Raw genomic sequence first — 20,926 nt, 5'->3', positions numbered from 1 at the left:
TTGCAGTCCTGCTCTCTGGAGCTAGTGTAAATTGTGTTTTTATTTGACACTGGACAAATTGTAGAAGAGTTAATGTTGTTCTCTTTTACACATCATTTCTAGACAATAGCTAATGTGAAAGTAGTTTGATTAGGTGGGGAGCCCTGCCTTTGATGCTTTCATGTTTTCATCTTATTGCCATGGAATCTTGTCTTGGATTAGATCTAAATCAGATCAGATGTCACATATCAGATCAAATGTTTTCGGACTTGAAAATAGTTKGGATAGGGTGAACGAGAGGGCTTCCAGAGGGAAGGGATACACCACTGTACATTTCAGACTTTTAATGGAAAGAAAATGACTTAATACTATGGACTAACATGGTAAAAAAAAGCAATTTTAATGATTTGTTGGCCTCTTTCACACAATAAGGTATGGATATACTTCAAAATAAACGTGCATGCCTATGGCAGGCTGTCTTGCCTAGCACGAAGGTTATCTGGTCCCGGTTTCTTGGGGCCACACCTACACCAAATAGGAACTGACCCTTGCTTAATATGCATGTAGAAGCATTTGTGGTCTGGTGTGCATTCAACTAGTAAGGATCTAATGAATACAACAAAATGGGATAAATTCAATAAACATGTGTTTACATCTGTGAGGGAACTTTGTGAAGCAAAATGAAAGCGAAGGTTTGAATTAGTCACCAAAACATTTCTTCCAGATGGATGTCTTGAAGCGATACGAGGTCTGAAGATTGTCTGGCATCCACCGCCTATGTTTTTGAAAATAATTACATTGGCTTCTCTCAGAGTTGCCAACGATTTATTTACGCGTTTGAGAATGTGATTTGTCGAGGTGTTTTCCATGAGGACATTTCATTGAGATTTTGGCCGATGCTTAACCAATTTGCCGTCTAAACAAAATTCCTCTAGTTCTGATTATAGCTTTCAGTTCCTGTTATTTACAAGTTGGCGATCCCAGCCACTTGGCACATTCTGAAAAGCGCTCAAATTTAATTCGGAAATTATCACTGTGTTGTCTTAATAGCCGTCCAGGAGTGCTTCCTGTTATTTGAACACCTCTTCCTCTCCCTATTCTTCCCACAGGCTTYGACGGCTGCCTGGCCTATGTGAAGTACAATGGGGAAAATCTTCCCTTCAGCGGAGATCACAGCACTGTCACCATCTCCAAGACCAGCCCAGCCGTCAAGATCGGCTGCAGAGGGCCCAACCTGTGTGAGAGCAGCCCATGTTGGGACGGCCTGATGTGCGTCAACCAGTGGTACACCTACCAGTGCCTCCCRCCCGGYGAATGCGCCTCGAACCCCTGCCAGAACCGAGGGAGCTGTGTCCCTGGCCCCCACTCTAGTTACACCTGCGTCTGCTCTGAATTCTACACTGGCAAGACCTGCGAGACCCTGGTGGCGTGCCTGGGGGTTCAATGCCCTCAGGGCACACTCTGCAAGACAGCCAACAACGGCGGCTTCATCTGCAGCCCGAGCCCCACGGCCAAGGAGCTGACCTTGCCCATCTGGGCGGTACCGGCCATTGTGGGCAGCTGTGCCACAGCCCTGGCCCTGGTGGTGCTCAGTCTGATCCTCTGCAACCACTGCAAGGGCCGCAACAAGACCAACGTGCCAAAGGAGGAGAAGCAGCCCAAGGAGAAGAAGAAGAAGAAGAAGAAGAAAGGGAGCGAGAACGTGGCGTTTGACGATCCAGATAACATCCCGCCGTACGGCGACGACATGACGGTGAGGAAACAGCCTGAGGGGAACCCCAAGCCAGACATCATCGAGAGGGAGAACCCCTACCTGATCTACGACGAGACAGACATCCCCCACAACAACGAGACCATCCCCAGCGCCCCGTGTGCCCCCTGCCAGATGCCTGAGGCAGATATTGAGCACTATGACATAGACAACGCCAGCAGCATCGCCCCGTCCGACGCCGACATCATCCAGCATTACAAGCAGTTCCGCAGCCACACGCCCAAGTTCTCCATCCAGAGACACAGCCCTCTGGGCTTCGCCAGACAGTCTCCCCTACCCTTGGGGGCCACCAGCTACACCTACCAGCCCCAGTACAGCCAGGCCCTGAGGTCCACCCCTCTCAGCCACTCAGCCTGCCCCACACCCAACCCCCTCTCCAGGCACAGCCCGGCCCCCTTCACCAAGCCCTCGTCCTTCTACCGCAACACCCCCACTAGGGAGCTGAACCTGGCCCGCCGGGATGGAAGCCCCCTGGACCTGCACCACAACGAGATGGGCCAGCCGGGCGCCATGTTCAACTACGCCACCCGGCTGGGCCGCCGCAGCAAGAGCCCCCAGACCATGGCGGGCCACGGCTCCCGKCCGAGCAGCCGGCTCAAGCAGCCCATTGAGCAGATCCCTCTGGAGACGGGACCCCCTGTGGGGCTGTCCATCGAGGAGGTGGAGCGGCTCAACACRCCGCGRCCCCGCAACCCCAGCATCTGCAGCGCYGACCACGGCCGCTCCTCATCCGAGGAGGACTGCCGGAGGCCCATGTCGCGGGTCCGCAACCCGGCCGACGGCATCCCCGCCCCCCCGGAGTCATCATCTGAGAGTGACTCGCACGACTCCTTCACCTGCTCAGAGATGGAGTACGACCGGGAGAAGCCCGTGGCCTACAGCTCCAGGGTTCCCAAGCTGTCGCAGGTCAACGAGTCGGACGCCGACGACGAGGACTACGGCGGGCGGCTCAAGCAAAGGCGTTACTCTAGCCGGTGGGCCGAGGGCGGGCCCGCTGCACAGGCGCCGATGACGGACCATTACACTTTGCCCCACAAACTGGGCCAGCAAGCCGGGGGCTTCAACTGGGACAACCTGTTGAACTGGGGCCCCGGCTTCGGCCATTACGTGGATGTGTTCAAGGACCTGGCCCTGCTGCCGGAGAACGCAGCTGCAAAAGAGATGGACATTGAGATGAACAGTGGGGACGGGTCAGTGACCATTCTGAATGAAGGGGAGGCCGAGCAATATGTATGAGACTATTTATTACAATCCCGTACAATATGGTATGTTCTCTGAAAGACAAACTTAAGACAATGTATATACGAAGCAGAGAACATTGGACTAGCAGTCTCCATTCATGTCTTTGTGCAGTAAGGCAGAAAGGGACACCTGTAATATTACTTCGGACGGAGTTAAACCCTCTTGGAAGAGTTTACCAGTCCTTTCCAGACCTCATACTGTAACTRTACAATCATTCATCTCTTTAAGGCGTCATTATGCGAAATACATTAACACCAAATGGTTGGAACAAAGAGCCTGTGTCTGAATTCAATTTAGGAACTGCAAAGCTCCATTTTATCTTAATCAAAATGTAGCTGGTCTGTATTACCAATAATGCCACTCCTTTGCAAAACTTCTGTTACATTCACTTGTGAGAGATAAGAGGAGCGATAACGTTGAAACACTTTGCAGGAGAAATTCCAAAGGCCATAGCAATAGAAACCCCAGCCTGTCTTTTTTTTGTCCCGATTCTCATTTTTAAAAGGAAGCATGTGTGTTTTGATCCCACTGCACCTGTAAGCGTCAAGATACAGCCCTCGGTGCGAAAATGAGCACACCACTTTGTTCGCACGGTAACCGAGGCCTGCCAATGTTATGACACGAGCACGGTAACCACTTTCTCTGGCTGTRTGTGCTCACAGATGACTGGCTAAGCACTCCAAGAGCTAGGATTAATCAAGTCCCTGCCTTACCGACATTTGAGGATGGAGAATGTTGGTTCTGTTGGCGGGGGGTGGGAAGGGAAGGTTCTGAGGTGAATAGTCTGGGTCACAATCCTCCGAGCTGGAGTGTTATTCGACCAGCCAAAAGGTTGGGGCAAGGCTAGCTGATCCATCCCGTCTTGCCGTGAACCCCTCCCTWCTAAGACTATGAACTTGTGTACATTTTYTATTATTCATGGGAAATCATGGAAGTTATAGTTGTCAGTGTTTGTGTCCCTTCTTTTTAAATGTATGGTTTCTACTTTTTGTACTGTTTTATTAACTTAAATGACTTAAGCAGTGTTTTATGGATATTTTCACATGCCCAAGCGTATGTTCTTACTTTCAGGGAAAGTAAGATCGAAGACTTATTTTTTACATTTGTTACGTATGTAACATCAATATTTTCCACTTTTGATAAAACTATAACATGCTTTGTAAATGTAAAAAGCCAATAACAGAATAAAAAGTATTTATTTAAAGRTCTCTTTCAATACAAAGTGAGCACACCGTGCGGTAAGCAATCTCACTGCAATCCTATGGGGGCTGTCTGAAAATAAGGCAAACTTAAAATAGGAACCTTTTGAGCTTGTATAGCAGCTCAATAATGTGGGTGGTAAGGTATTTTATACTCTAAGGACTCTAAGCCTGTTGTGGGCAGAGTTTAAATAAAGCTTGGGCTGAATTGAACAAAACATTTCAAAAGGCCATTGAGTACCTAAATGAAACTGAGCCACGGTGCTGGCAGCCAAGCACAACATCCAGCGGACTTTGCGACGCAGGGCCCTGTATTGCTTTCAACAATTATTTACATCTGGCTTATTCAGCAGAACAATTTTTTCGTAGCCTGGTGATCCGGTATGCAACATGCTTATCTTCTCTGTCATCGAGAAAGAGAGAGAGGCCATGAACCAAGCGAGGAGTGACAACCCAAATCTGGTGGATTACTGTGGGCTCCTGGAGAGGTTCTGTCCGGCCGAGACCAATGTTGACGAAGCCTGCTTGGGAATGCTGTACCATGCTGATGCTGAAATAATAATAACACTCATAATGTAAATGACAGTAAGTGAATAAGAACCTTGAGTAAATACAAGAGAAGATGAATTAAAATTAACCTCACAGCATCTCTCTCTCTTTACTGTTTGTGAGATTGGCATGGCAGGGTATCAAAATGAATAGAGGAGTCAAAGATTACATAGCAATGCACTCCAACTATATGTGAATTAGAAAGGGAGACAAACCCCTATAGGTGAGAGGGAAACAGGGCTGCATAAAGGGAGTATTGTCCTACAAAATAAAACTAGASAAATGGGTAGACACTGTATACTTGTCGTAGAAGGATTTGTTGTAGTTGAAAAGTTGYCAAAATTGTGTTGTTGAATCGTCTTATCGTAATAATTGCCATTAGCTGGTTATGAAATGGAATTGCTACAGTGTATACTGTATATTTCTGAGGAACATAACATATAACACTGGGTAAACACAGTTAATGTTATTTCAATGGAGTCAAATGTACAAACACTCGTAGGGCTTTATTCAATCCGTATCGCAGAAGTTCAGCGTTACAGCGTGATTGAAAATTAGGGGTCTATCCAACCCTTAACGCTGACGCGTTACAGATTTCGTGATAGAAATGTGAAGGTCATTTCCGATTGAGATGACAAATGCAGCATTTACTGTGAATGCCGTCTCCGCGGGAACATTGGCTTTACATTTCAATTGGGCTTTATGGCTGAATTTCCTCTAAGGTTTGAATAGGCAATGTTCCCGCGTTAGCGGAGACCGCGTTCACAGTAAGCCATAGCTATATATGTCGGCTCAATCGGAAATGACCTTTACATTTCTAACGCGCAATCCGTAACGCTTYAGAGATACAGATTTAATAGAGCCTCTAGTCAAGCACAACTTCACATGATTACATTTGTTAGTTTAGCAGTGCAGGGTGACTAAGTTATCAACATTCGCCACATGAAGTTATCAACGCGTCAAGTTAAAATTGGAACAAATTGTTTTCCAAGCGAGTGATAATGACGGAGATGCCAACAAGGCGTTCCTAATGTTCTGTATCTCCCCGTGCCAAAACCTTTTTGTCTTGACTGAAGGCGCGAAAGGAGCTAGAGGCAATTTCCCATGCAGCTTAGTGGTGAGCGAAACCATTTTAAAGTCCACAAGTGTCATCGAATAAAACTGCCATTAAAATGCTTCACTATTTTAAAATCCACAAGTGTCATCGAATGAAACTGCCATTAAAATGGTTTTGATCTACTCTGTTTACTTTGACTTGTCCTCAATGTTTATAAGAGGATGTGGTGTGGCAATATTATTGACTTTCTTAAATCATCCAGTTCGTTCAAAATCCTCCCAGAGCTTGTTTATAAAGATTGATTATTCCTAAGACTCCAGCGTCATGAGGCATGATGAAACTATAACAGCTTTYCTTAGGCTTAAATGATGTGGCTTTTAATTAAAAGCATTGTCAGAGGAACATAAGCCTTATTCACTAACAAGACTCAGAGTTGTTGGCTGATCCTAAAATGTATTCTGGGAAGTGGCCTGCCTATCTTGCATGTAGTTAATGCGCAAGAGGATAATCTACTGACTGGAACATCATASGAAGAGTTTAGTTCCAAAACGCTATATCCATTCACTTTTCACATTCGTTTTTTTATTATCAGAAATGATTGCTTATGGGTACCTGTTTTGTTTGTGAAATATATTTCTGTTCTCAGATTTTTAATTCATAGATTTTAAATGTGTATTAAAATGGATTTTGTTGCAAAACGCTATATGCTGTATACATTGTTTAGCTGGAATAGAATGTCTGTTTCTTGTATACTTTACATACATAACTCATATTACTGTATTGATTCATTTAAATAAATTATTTTGTTAAAATATTGACGTCACAAATGTATCATTTGTACAGTTCTTTGTTAAAAATGTTACTATTTGTCTGACTATGTCAAACCTATCAGTGCTACATTTTTCTCTGAGAGTGAGGCGTGTATATATAGCGTTTTGCAACAAAACATTGATTATTTATCTCTCTCAAATTGAATGATCTAGTGATAGGTTTCAAACAAACACACGTATGTCATTGAACAACGCCATGCCATGATTAGAACGTGAGAAGGTTATTTAAACAATAAAAGCTCATTTACCAACATTTCTGAAAATGGATACATAGCTTTTTGCAATTAAACTCTTCATTAATGACTAGCTTTTTGAGGCAGGTGTTCATTTATGCTTACAGAATCTTAAGGCCTTGATGGATACATGGAGGACAACCGCTGGCTCATTGGTGAAATACTTGCACGTGAAATAACAGCAAAAGAGATCTACATAATAAGGAGTGTTCAAGTTCACATCTGCATCAAAGCTGTGTCGTTGCCTTCAAAAGTGTTCCTCAATGCTGTGCTTAACGCAGCCAAGTCGATGYCTTTCAACTGACATGAAAGCATCAATGAAATAAACTGCGGGAAAGAGAAAAATGGTTTACATACTTTTGTATGTCTGCATCTTTGGAATATAATATATTGTTTCTATGACTTTCTGGCACATTCTCTAGTCCAAAGGGAAGGATTATGTAGGCTTATACAGTATGCAGTGGCGTGTCCAGAGGGCGGCTACGTCCACCCCTGAATTCTGATTGGCCACCCAAGTGCCCCCCACCAGAATTCTGAGATCTGATAGATTGTCTATGAATATATTGATAATTTTGACCAAGACGTTAAAAAAAAAGAGTATGACATGCCATATTATTTTTGGCCAGACAGCACCAGATACATGGGCTACAGATACCAAGACAGAGCGGCACTGTTTGCCTCGCGAATTGAAGAAACATTATGAAACACGGATGCACACGCATGGGAAATCATTTTTTACGTTTGGTYCTTTTTTTGTAAACATTTCACTGGAAGCATAGCTTCCCTTGGCATCCATGAATACATGCCACTTTGTAGGCTGAACGTCATGACACTGATGGTGTTCGTAACTGATGTCCCTTTCCATTCAAATGGCGGTGGCACGGTGCGCTGTTGGGATGCTGGACTTATTTTGAGGTAGATGAAGGTGCGACGGAAGCCTACATTTTGAAGTGATTCGTTTGACAATCAGATGAAAACATCATGACTGGTTGTGTTCATGACACATTAAAAGGTAATGCATTTTTACAGTTAAATAACATCTTTACTATAAAGCCCATGAAATAAAGGTGGTGCACGTGCACGCATAGGAGGTCCCATTACTCCTGTATGATAATACCATCGTAAAAAAATCCTGACCTTGAACGCAAACACTTTAACAAGACTTTTCAAGTTGATTTATGATTTACCTCAACAGGGAAATGTACCAAACCGAAGCATTTAAAGCGTCAAAATATAATAATTATATTTTWAAAAATCCATCTTGCAGCGATTAAGGTTCAAAATGTTATGGCCCCGCTAAACTGGTTCTGTGACCCACCTTGGTCACCCCATTCAAAATGTTCTGGACACGCCACTGCTTATATGCCACCCTCTTGAAAACGTTACCAGAAGCGTCTGATAAGTGCTAAGCAGCAAACATCAACTGGTATCAAGTGTCCCGTTGCAGTGCCACCACACTGTTTCATCTGCAGACGCTAAAAGAACAACACGCCCCATCTGGTATGAGTTACGATGTTAAACTGCTGGCTCAGCATTTTGTTTCATTTTGTTTTGTTTTCTAATTCAGGGGGATGCTGACTTAATTGCCGCCTAGCTCTCTGTGCTTGSCTAACGGTTGAACTAGTGTCCTGTCCCCTGGGAAAAAATAACACACTTGTCTTAGATTTGGAAAGATAGTCTGGTTGACATTGATTTGGGGTGAGATAAAGGCAAATTTGACTACGGTAACTACAGCGGACATCTACAGTGCCTCCAACCTTAAAGTTTGAGTTCAGATGTTTTACACAGTCGGCTATCCATCAGACAGAGAGGTCTCCTTCAAATCATCCATGGTCTCAGCTTCAAGACACAAACATAGAAAAAGTGAGTGTCTACAAGCAATGGTCAACAAGCAATCCCCAGTCAGGCCAAAGCCACAGCACATAGCACTACACACACAAACATCTGCATGGGCCAAGTCCTTACACTGCCAAGTATGCATCTGTGGGTGGGTCGCCTATCTAAATGTTTACTCACTCTGCTGGCCACCACCTCATCATATAACATTGAATGTATACTGATAGTCATTCCTCCATTTATGGAGTGTATGCTAAATCCCTTTTCATGGAATCTCTATAGAGCAAAGAAAGACAACTGAGACCAAATCAATGCTGCTACTGGTGCCAGGACCTGCCTAAGTTGGCAAAGAACACAGAACTGTAGAAAATACTCCATAAAAATTGCTTCACAGAGTTCCCTAAGTAAGTCAAGCAATTACTCTGAATGCACAATGGGAATTGGTTAATTTCATTAATCATTGTGCGAATTGAAAAAGACTTGTCASTTATCACACTCACAGTTAGTCATTTCCCCATAACTATTTCCACACTAACGCTGGGGAAAGAAGACACCAGTTTTAAGTTGAGGTGCACACAGTCTCAGTGTATTGCAAATCTTTACAATAKTCCCCCTTTTTCAGTGATTGTGAAGCCCAGACCCGACAGCTCTGAATTACGTGTTGCTGATTCGTTCTCTCAACTACAGTAAGAAGCGTAGAAACAGCTGCCTTCTATGTAGTTACCACATATTTCAGCATGGCTGTTGTGTTTATGAAATCATTCTGTAGGGGGATTTTACACACAATGACCTGCTGGGCAGCAACTATTCCAGAGGACCTTTTCAGTACTTCCTGTGCACTTGTATTTTATAGACTTGTAGTATTGTACTCTGGATGAGGATCATAATGTAAAATACAAACCATGGATAATTTGTTTGCTGCGTTTGAATTTCAATGCACTGGGTTGCATCCCAAGTTGACCTAATTCTGTACCTGAGGAAATGTTGTACTTCTGTAGTTTTCTCCTACTTCATCAGTCCTTCTTTGACAGGCTTGCATGTATRTATAGAGGGGGGTAAACAAAAGCCATGTCCAAATAAATGCCTCTCTTTGGTATGGAGGAGTGCACAGACACTTAACAGCTGTTTCAGGCACATACATTTTCACAATAACATTCATTGCCTAATTGTCGGCCTTCACTCATTGGGCATACTTCAGTCGCTCCGTATCCCCTATGGACTTTCCCATGCCCCCTTATATCTTTCCTCATGTCTTAATCTTTTCATTCTGTCAAGCGAGCTCTCGGCAGCCTCAATGCTATTTCCAAGGTCTGGGCTTCATGCTAATTGTGTGTCAATGGTTTGGTTACCTCCCACCTACATAATGCACCTTGTTTCCTCAGCTCAAATCTGGACTGGACCATTTGTGGTCTCATTAGAATGTAGGGGGAGAAGAAAGAGACTGTATAAGCCATGCCCCGAGCATTTGATGTAAACTACGATACCATAAAAACGCGATTAGGGGTCTTGTTTTTCAGGGAAACGGGTAGATTAGTTTCGGATGGGAGTCGATCACTGCATTGAATTGAACTGAGTTACTTTATTTCTCCAGAAGGAACTTCCGTTGTAGCAAGTCAGATAGGATAAAGATAAAGATATATAGTAAACACACATGATGGGGGGGTTACTAAGCTAACAAATGGAAATGTTTTAAGATGGTCATAATATGGATCATTTAGCTATTTGAATTTTAATATAAGGACCCCTATAGGTATATATAAAAAACAAAAACATTATTTGATAAAATATTACATTTGGMCAATACTACTATAGCCCATAGAAACGCATTGAATAATACATTCATAAATGGAAAATCAGACAGTCCACAAATAAATCCTAAGAAACAAGGTTTTGAAGTGTCTGTCCTATATATAAGAAAGCTTTTTGTTTTTTTACACATATTTAACCCTTTTTCTGTTGGCACAAAACCACTTCCATGAATTATTGAAACCTGTAACGGTTACCTTCAGACGAGACACTCGTAGAGCAAAACGGAGAACCCCATCGTGTTAGTGGGAGTCTCCTATTTCCATAGTAGGGTCATATTAGTTTGCAGCCAAATTGGTTCAGATGCTACAGTCTCCTGGTCTGACAGACAGCGCTGTAGCTCTGCCACTTCCAACAACAGATGCAGAAGACCTACATAGGCAAATGGATTGAGACGCGGCCCATGCAACAACAAAAAACACATCTCTATCTTAAACGGATGGATTTTGATGGGGATTATGCTTATTATGCTAATTAAACTGACGCACGGGTGCGTCAATCGATTCTTAAGGATTGAGCTGTGCTTTACAAGATGAACACAAGTCACACAAATACATTTTCATTTATAAACATTCCTTTGAAATTCTCGAAGGACGAGACTGGACATACTCTAATTTAATCCATAAGGTGTTCGTTGTATTCAAACCATCTGAGTATATTTTTTAAAGTTACTCACTTGTATTGACAAAACCCGTCAGTTCAAATGGCAGTGCTGTCATGCAGTTTCTTTTGGCATTATCCTCAATGACACCTTACCAAGTAGCACAACGACTCTATTGCTAGCAGTGTAATGAAAAGACACAAGAGGTTTTAAGGTTATGAAAATCATAGCTCAGAAGTGAATGCTTAGCCCATTCCGTGGGTTTAGTGAAAGTGCCTCAGTGAAAGGTGCACATAAATTGTGCTAATTGTGTCCACGTAGACCCCAAATTGGCTGTTTTTCTTGAACCACTCGACACTGAGACTAGAGCCACGCACCATTACCATCCATTCAATTGGAGTTCCTTTGATCTTCGCAGAGGGAACAATGGGGAGCACACAGCGATAGAACAAATAGAAGAAAAAAAACATCATCAACAATTCAAATGTGCCCAATTATTGGACCATAAATAAAAGCCTAATTAGCATAAATTGCTCCCACATTATTGCTATTTTTATATTATATGTTATTTCTTGTTTTTTCCCCCAGAATTTTCGGTTAACGTTCACTTTAAACAATTCAACGTTAGTGTAATGTTTGCTTGCATTACGATGGAGATGCTTAATTTCATAGCGAAATTGCTGCCTAATTAAAACTGGTGGGTAAATATTTACTTTACTGCAATATCCACATCTGTTTTTGTTTTTTTGGGACACATAACTCATGCTGTCTCAGTTGGAAAAACCAGATGATTTTGTTTCTCTGGTTCATGGTCAGAGTGTTGTCGACGAGGGCAATTATCACAACACGAAGTTAGGTATTGATTTTGATTCCTATCGGGGAACCCTCAATGAGACATCGGTGACTATGATGTATTTCTCCTCTGATGTAATGAGCATCGAGGCAATTATAGAATGTTATGAGAGAGTCTGTGTTGACTCAATAAATGTTCCTGATTGTAGCTCTTGCCAATTAATTAATGGAGCACAGGAGACCTGACCAAATATAGATATGGAGCAATGGGAAAATACCTCTCTTACCAAGTAGACTAGAAGTAGGTGTGAAGTTAATTGTAGGCAGCTATTGAGATGAATGTGTTCTGTTGAGCATGATGTCATGACCATTCTAGGAGAGGGCAGTAAGAGTAAATGAAGGGTTACTTGTTTGGGATGTGAAGATACCAATTCTATTGATTGCCAAAATACCATTGTAATAGATGTTTTTTTGTGTTTTTTTAAATACAAAAGCCTGTCCAAACATAAATGTCCTCAGTAACCTCTTGTTTTCACAGACTAAACTACATATCCAAAAATGGATAAAACAGCTTTGAAAACAGCTCTATTTCCTGATGATTAATTGACCTGGATATCATTAATGATAGGGCTATATTGTTGTCTCTCCTCAAAAAGTGTGGAGAATAGCATTATGTTCTATAAAGACTTCCTTTGACGCCTTTCGGTTGAAACCTCAACCTAAAAAGATGGTCCAATGTCTACTCCCACACAATTAGATGGAGTGAGCTGAAGTTTGAGCCTTTGACTTCCAGTCTCTTTTGTTCTCTTTTGTGGGTTTGGTTTAGTTTTCATTACACACTCTGATTCATGTAACTCCAATTTATAATAACCAGTTCCAGCATGGAAGGTTACAATAATAAACCGTAATTCTTTTCTCAAGTTTGAATGTTTTCCTTGGTCACTGTTGAAGTCACCGTGCCATTAAAATGCCAAAAATGACTTCATTGTGATTTCTATCCAACTTTGGCGGGAAAACCTTACTGTTGTCTATTGCTCTACTGACATGATATTTCAGGTCGTTCTATGGTGTAAAATACATTTTAAAAGCCTTTCTAAATTCGGATGTGTCTAAATGTAGCATGAGGATGTTGAGAATGMATATCATACAGTGCCTTCAGAAAGTATTCACACCCCTTGAGTATTTCCACATTTTGTTGTGTTACAGCCTGCATTTAAAATGGATAAAATGTTCTGTCACTGGCCTACACACAATATCAAATGATGTCAAAGTGGAATTATGTTTTTCCAAAATATTCCTAATGAATAAAAAATGAAAAGCTGAAATGCCTTCAGTAAGTATTCAACCCATGTGTTATGGCAAGCCGTTTAGGAGTAAAAATGTGCTTAAATAAGTAACATGTACTCGCTCTATGTGCATTAATAGTGTTTAACATGATTTTTTAATAACAACTTCACCTCTGTACCCCACACATACAATTATCTGTAAAGTCCCTCAGTCGAGCAGTGAATTTCAAACACAGATCCAACCACAAAGGCAAGGGAGGTTTTCCAACGCCTTGCAAAGAAAGGCAACTTTTGGTAGATGGGTAAAAATACAAAAAAGCAGACATTGAATGTTCCTGGTGAAGTTATTMATTACCCTTTGGATGGTGTATCAATACACCCAGTCACCACAGAGATACAGGCGTGCCTCCTAACTCAGTTGCAGGAGAGGAAGGAAACCGTTCAGGGATTTCACCATGAGGCCAAAAGAATAGGGGTTAGTTAGACCTTGTGTACAGCGTCTATGACACTGTTACAGGTTTTGGTTTTTCCATTTATGTTTTGAGGTTGCACTTCAGGACATATAGCTCTTTAGCACGTAGGACGCACCAATTGGTATCACCTTGTTAGTCAGTATGTGTTACACATGTGCTGGTTGCCATCTCGTTAGTTGGAAGGTGTTTCACCTGTGCTGGCCCAGGTGCTATTTAAGAGTGGCTGGCCCAGTGCTCCTGTGGTCTTGAGAGATATGGAGGGTCAGCCCCTTTAGTTAGCTCTCCTGTTTTGATTTCTAGAAAAACATTTCTTTGTCCGATTTCCCTGCTCCACCTTTTTGGTTCGTTTCCTGTCTTTAAGTTTGGTGTGGGTTTTTCTTTTGTTTGCCTTTTCTTGGGCAAATTAAGTGGGCGCTCATGTTTGTTGTCTTTTAGGTTCCAGTTGTTGTTTCCAGTTGTTGTTGCTAGTCAACTTCCAGTGGACACCCCAATGTGTGTATTTCAGAAACTCTTCTAAAATCCTGTATGTTTTTGTTTTGGTTGTTGGTCAGTGACTCTTTGTTAGTTCCCCCTTCTTTTTGAGCGACATTTTTGGTTTTCTTGCTGGGGAACGTAACAAGCACCTCCAAATGTTTATCAATGAAGGCAAACAATAATGTGAATAAATGAGTATAGTATAGATGTTTAAAGTTCAAYGCGTCTCTTGTAGCTTCYACCGTGGCTGACCTGAAGCTGATCTCCTCAAATCTGTCCCATCGCGATTGCCAACATAAACAGACGACTCTCAAGACATAGTATAGCTCTGCTATTTCAGAAGAGGGTGATAAACGCATATCCAATGTGGTACTAAAACAGAAGAAATTWCTTAATAATAGCTAATGAGACTCGTGCTATAAAGAGCATTGCTTTCTGTGGATTTYGGTAGCCATACAGGGTTCACAACACTAATGTTAAGGCTTGACTACACAGTTTGGAGTGATATTTGGTCTTCAATCTGCCGGTCCTGGTTCAGGTCTTCMTGTCTCCAGCTGTGAACACTCAGTCGTCCAAACTGCGGGCAGCTTTGAGAAGATCCGTAAAACAGCATACGAATAAAATCCTCTCGAAATGGTTCAATAACACAGGTTTTATGGCATGAAAAAAAGCATCAATCTTTTGTTAGTGCTGCAAGGAGATACTCTTATCAAAAGAGTACGCTGAGCTATAAATCAAAGACATGGTTATAAAAAGTCCCAATTAGAAACGCATTGTAATCGTGGCACAGAGTTCTGTAGTATGATACAGAGATATGAGGATGTACTGTGTGTATGCCTGAATGGTCGCTAACAATGTGAAATCCTTGTCGACGTGTTTATCCGCACGATGCTCCCCTCGCCAACTGAACAGTCGAAACGTATTCTGATTTGGGCTTCTCTTGGCAAGGTGAAACAGCCTTCTCTACTTCAATTCATATTTCCTCAGCAACATTAGAAAGCCCTGATTCACAACATCTTTATTGAGCAATTATGGCTTAACAATTCCAAATTCATAGCAAGTGTCATTAATTGCAATGTATTTATATAGTTATTACGAGGCAGGTACAGTGTAACTACATTGCATGTGGACATTGTTACTTGAAACTGAGAAACCTTTTTGCGGTTTGAATAACATTGGCATGTGTACCTGCATTGTGCTGTAGTTACATTCTACATACTTATGTAATTATTTAGCGACACTTAATGTAAAGTGAGACCAAATGGGGCACTAAAACAAGGATACCACAGGTACAGCAGAGAAAATTATTTTTGATTCAGTGTTGTCTTTGGCTGTGGTATGGTTCTGAAAGGTAGCCGTCCACACAGTAATTATCAAATGACTACGTAATGGCAATGAGCAAGTAAGATGTTTACCAGGGAGTGTCTCGAAGTTCAACAGGTTAGTTAAGGAGGCTTACCCTGAATATTTCCATGCTATTAAATTCAGTGGTGAGATTCTTGTGAAGAGCCTCCAAACTCTGCACCTGGTTCATATTCCATCTGCACAATCTGCTTTCTTTGGACACCACATCTTCCTCTTATTTGATTTCAGCTCTTTGAGATATAAAATACATGCTGATACTTAAAAGTGTCTTAGGGGACGTCTCGAGGTAGAAAGCAGCATTTTGAACCATTTGGAAAAGTGATTTATTATATGCCTTGGCTTCAGCGTACAAAACTTCAGCATTGGAACTGTTTCGGACGAGACAGAAACGCACACTGTCTGCGTTACTATACAATTACTGGGATCCATTCATGCTTTTTTGAACAAGTAAATCTTGGAGTCTGTTCAGGTATTTTTATAGACCAGATCAAAAGATTTATGGCATCATATTTACATAAAGATGCAGAAATGGAGATTTACATATTACTGTATCAGTCTGTCACCGTTTAGATCCTCTGTAATTTCCCTMGAATTTAGTGGAAGTGGCTCCGAGGTTAACTGATTGCACTAAATGATGGTGCTTGGTGTTGTTATATTGAGTTAGATACTACAATACGTCTGGTTACGCTCCCTATAGTTTATGTGACTATGGGGTGGTGTATAACCACTATGAAACCAACTCAGTGGCCTTGTGGTTAGAGTGTCCGCCAGAAGGTTGGGAGTTCGATCCTTGGCCGAGTCATACCAAAGACTGTGAAAACGGGAACCAGTGCGTCTCGGCTTGGCACTCAGCATTAAGGAGACAGATTGGGGGTAAGGCCCTGCAATAGACTAGCGTCCTGTTCAGGGGGTGTAATTTTACATCAAGCTGCCTCACGCTACAGAAACAGGAGATAGGCTCCTGCTCCTATGAGCCATTCCGGCTCGCTTGTTCAAAGCTACATACTTATATCCACTATGATAATCACTGCAGAGTGAATAACTAAATAAATGCATGTATGTGTAAAGTGTACAAATCAATACTGTCTGTTGGCCTTGGAACTGCAGTAACCTGCTTGACTAGATGTTCAGTGRATTGTAACTACATTCAGTATCTTCTACAGACATCTGAGAATTGTTTACAAAAAATAGTCTGTTCAACCTTTTGTGGTTTACTTCTTAGAAAATGTAGTTGTACACTGACCACAGTGATGCATTCATTGATATGTGGTCCAATAATTGGGGATACTATGCCCCCTGAAGATTTAGCGGTTTTCCCAAACTCTGGTCCTTTGGCTTCTTAGACAAATCTGTACTATACGCTGAGATATAATCCAGCTAAATACCCAGACCAGGCCAGGCCCAAGTCCTGAATCAGTAGTCTCCATTGATGAGGCACAGCAATTAGACGACACTGTAAGGAAAAGGGCCTGCTGTTGTCATGAGTTGTTTTCTTTTTAGCCGTTTCCCCACAACATAGCCTTTCCGTGATAGAGTACACTTGGTACTGTTCAAGTGATTGTTTATCTGGTAATGTAGTTGGTGGTAAGAAGTACTCCTCTGAGAAGTGTGTGTGTGTGTGGGGGGGGGTGGTAAGAGCGGCAAGAGGGGCAGGAAGTTTGAGAGCAGCCAAGAGGCCTGTTTTCCTGGCACACAATGACAGGAAACGCTGCCACTATAAATGGAAGCTGAAAAAGTGGTAAAACTCAGTCAGCAAGGCCTCGTCCACCATTCTAGAGGATTTATTGGTTTCTGCCTCTCTTACAACAGTTCCATTGTGATGATGAAAAGACATAAAGAGAACAGGAGAGAACAGAATACCAGGAATATTGGGCATGCCGACCTGGTTACTCACTCTCAGTGACCATGTGTGAGTGCAGATCCTCACCTTGAATTAAATTTAACAGGGCCCTATGAATGTTGTTATCAATCTCACAAAGTCTAACCATGCACATTGGAATTACTTATTGCCATGACCTTTGAATGACTCTGTCTGACCGTACATAGACAACCCATTCAGTTTTGAGGCATTTTTTTTGTTTTGTGGAATAGTCTCTCTGGCCGACATCTCTGTTCTACAGTTTAAAGGTTGACACTCCTGCTAAACGCATCACATCCCTCACCTTGGAGAAGCCCTCCCTGTCTGATGCTCTGTGGCATTCTCCCAGGAGTACATGAAAAACCTTAGAGCCTCCCCAAATGTCAAGGACAAGCATAGTGAGGGGAACAGGCTGAGGGAGAGAGAATCTCCTTGGCCGAGTAGCAACAATTTAAAAATACAAGGGCGAAGACAGTTCTAATGACAAGTTAGAGGGKAACATGTCAATGATTCATAGCAGAAATCAACAAACTTTTTGAAGTAAGACTGYAATGGAGGGATGCTAAATTATGTTTATGTGGCCAGTCAGAGGTCTCTGTAGTGAAAACAAGTAAATCGATATTTTGTTTGGATATGTGTCTCTCATCTCTATCCCTGGGATTAACCTTTGACCTCTTATGAAATGGCCAAGAAACGGAGGGGTTATTGAAGACAGATCTTTGTCTTGGAATTTTGACATGTTTGACAACATACAGTGCATTCGGAAAGTATTCAKACCGCTTGACATTTTCGTACGTTACAGCCTTATTCTAAAATTGATTAAATTGTTTTTTCCCCCTCATCAATCTACAYGTAATACCCCATACTGCCAAAGAAAAAACWGGTTTTTAGAAATGTTTGCAAAATTATTTTWAAAAACACGACTGAAATATCACATTTACATAAGTATTCAGACCCTTTACTCAGTATTTTGCTGAAGCACCTKTGGCAGAAATTACAGCCTCGAGTCTACTTGGGTATGACAGTACAAGCTTGGCACACCTGTATTTGGGGAGTTTCTCCCATTCTTCTCTGCAGATCCTCTCAAGCTCTGCCAGGTTAGATGGGGAGCATCACTGCACAGCTATTTTCAGGTCTCTCCAGAGATGTTAGATTGGGTTAAAGTCCAGGCACTGGCTGGGCCACTTAAGGACATTCAGAGACTTGTCCCGAAGCCACTCCTGCATTGTCTTGGCTGTGTGCTTAGAGTCATTGTCCTGTTGGAAGGTGAACCTTCGCCCTAGTCTGAGGTCCTGAGCGCTCTGGAGCAGGTTTTCATCAAGGATCTCTCTCCGTTCATCTTCCCCTCAATCCTGACTAGTCTCCCAGTCCMTGCCACTGAAAAACATCCCCACAGCATGATAATGCCACCCCCGTGCTTCACCGTAGGGATAGTGSCAGGTTTCCTCCAGACGTGACGCTTGGTATTCAGACCAGAGAATCTTGTTTCTCATGGTCTGAGAGTCCTTTAGGTGCCTTATGGCAAACTCCAAGCAGGCTGTCATGTGCCTTTTACTAAGGAGTGGCTTCCTTCTGGCCATTCTGCCATAAAGGCCTGATTGGTGGAGTAATGCAGAGATGGTTGTCCTTCTGGAAGATTCCCCCATCTTCACAGAGGAACTCTGGAGCTCTGTCAGTGACCATCGTGTTCTTGGTCACCTCCCTGACCAATGCCCTTCTCTCCCGACTGCTCAGTTCGGCCGCGCGGCAGCTCTAGGAAGAGTCTAGGTGGTTCCAAACTTCTTCCATTTAAGAATGATGGAGTCCACTGTGTTCTTGGGGATCTTCAATGCTGCATCCATTTTATAAAAACCTGTTTTTGATTTGTAATTATGGGGTATTGTGTTTCGATTGATGAGGAAAAAAAATTTTTTTACTCCTGAACTACAAAATTCTACTTTGACATTATGTTGATCTAAAGGAACTGTATACAGTGCCTTCAGAAAATATTCACACCCCTTTACTTTTTCCACATTTTGCTGTGTTACAGCCTGAATTAAAATATTTATTACATTTAGATTTTGTGTCACTGATCTACACACAATACCCCACACAGTCAAAGTGTAATTTTGTAGTTCAGGAGTAAGAATGTGCATAACAAATCATATAATACGTTGCATGGGCTCATTCCGTGTTCAACAATAGTGGTTAATATAATGTTTTTATGACTACCCCACACATGCAATTATCTGTGTGGTCCCTCAATCAAATTGTGGTTGAATCTGCGATTGAAATTCACTAAGGCAAGGGAGGTTTTTCAATGCCTACTGTATTGGTAAATAAAAAAAGCAGATGATGAATATCCCTTTGAGCATGGTGAAGTTATTAATTACACTTTGGACGGCGTATCAATACACCCAGTCACTACAAAGATACATGCGTCCTCCCTAACTCAGTTGCCGGAGAGGAAGGAAACTGCTTAGGAATTTCATCACGAGACCAATGGTGATTTAAAAAACTTCTTAAAATAGTTGAATGGGTTGTGATATGAGAACTGAGGATGGATCTACAACATAGTTACTCCACAATACTACAGACATAGGTTCAATCCCAGGCTTGGCGGTCACAACCGGCCGTGACAGGAGTCCCATAGAGCGGTGCACAATTGGCCCAGCATTGTCCGGGGCTAGTGGAGAGTTTAGATGGGGGGCTGTACTTGCGCTCATCGCGCTCTAGCGACTTCCTTTGTGGTGGGCCGGCACTTGCAGACTGACCTCGCTTGTCAGTTAACGTGTTTCTTCCATCATTATTGGTGCGGCTGGCTTCCAGTGCTTAAAGAAGCGCAGTTTGGCGGGTTATGTTTCGGAGGATGCATGACTCGACCTTCACCCTCTCCCGAGCATGTGAGAATTTACAGCAATGAGACTAGATCGTAATTGCGATCGCAATGGGATATCACGAAATTGGGGACAAAAAGGGGGTAAAAAAAAAATCAAACAGCTGTAGAACATTTTAAGATGACGTCTCGACAGATGAAGCGATGAGACAAGATTCATAATTGGATCGCAAATTGGATTATTCAAGAAATTGTGGAGAAAAAATGTGGTAATTTTTTTTGTTATTTTTTATATCCAAACAGCTGTCGAATGTTTAAGATGTTGTCTCGACAGATAAGGGTGAAAAAACAAGGGGAAATTGAGATTTTTTTAAATTCTCAATTATTTACATAATGATGGAGACTTATCTGGCCATCTGTTTTGGGCAGCATTACATTCTCTGGGTTCCCTCTCTGCAGACCAGAGTTGGATTTTTGACTTTGAAACTCAAGTGGCTAAAATGACAGTTAGCTGCCTGCAACTGGTGCTAAGGGGTGGGTCTAGGTCAGTGGGTCAGCTTGCAAGCGGAGGCGCAGGCTTGTCGGCCAGTGTTGTGTTAAAGCCAACAGAGCACCTTGTTGAATAGGAACCTAGTAACCAAGGACATTGAAGTGACCAGGAAACTGCTAACATTCACCAAAATAACAAGAAACCATAAAAGGTTTTATTTATTTGCTTCTGTTATCACACATTATCTGCAACATCATAGGAAAGCAATAT

At 42.3% G+C, this 20,926-nt stretch overlaps 1 protein-coding gene across 1 annotated transcript in view; it reads left to right on the top strand.

Annotated features, from left to right (window-relative positions):
- Nucleotides 1-6,880, top strand: part of fat4 (FAT atypical cadherin 4) — a 97,118-nt gene extending 90,238 nt beyond the window's left edge. Inside the window, exon 17 of the mRNA XM_023992640.1 lies at nt 1,089-6,880. Coding sequence (XP_023848408.1) covers nt 1,089-2,986 — 1,898 coding nt within the window. The 3' untranslated portion in view covers nt 2,987-6,880. The remainder of the gene's footprint in view (nt 1-1,088) is intronic.
- The last annotated feature ends 14,046 nt before the right edge of the window (nt 6,881-20,926 follow it).

This window comes from Salvelinus sp. IW2-2015, linkage group LG8 (genome assembly GCF_002910315.2).
Source record: "Salvelinus sp. IW2-2015 linkage group LG8, ASM291031v2, whole genome shotgun sequence".
NCBI classification, from domain to species: Eukaryota; Metazoa; Chordata; class Actinopteri; order Salmoniformes; family Salmonidae; genus Salvelinus; species Salvelinus sp. IW2-2015.
This window is presented reverse-complemented; position numbering and strand designations above follow the sequence as displayed.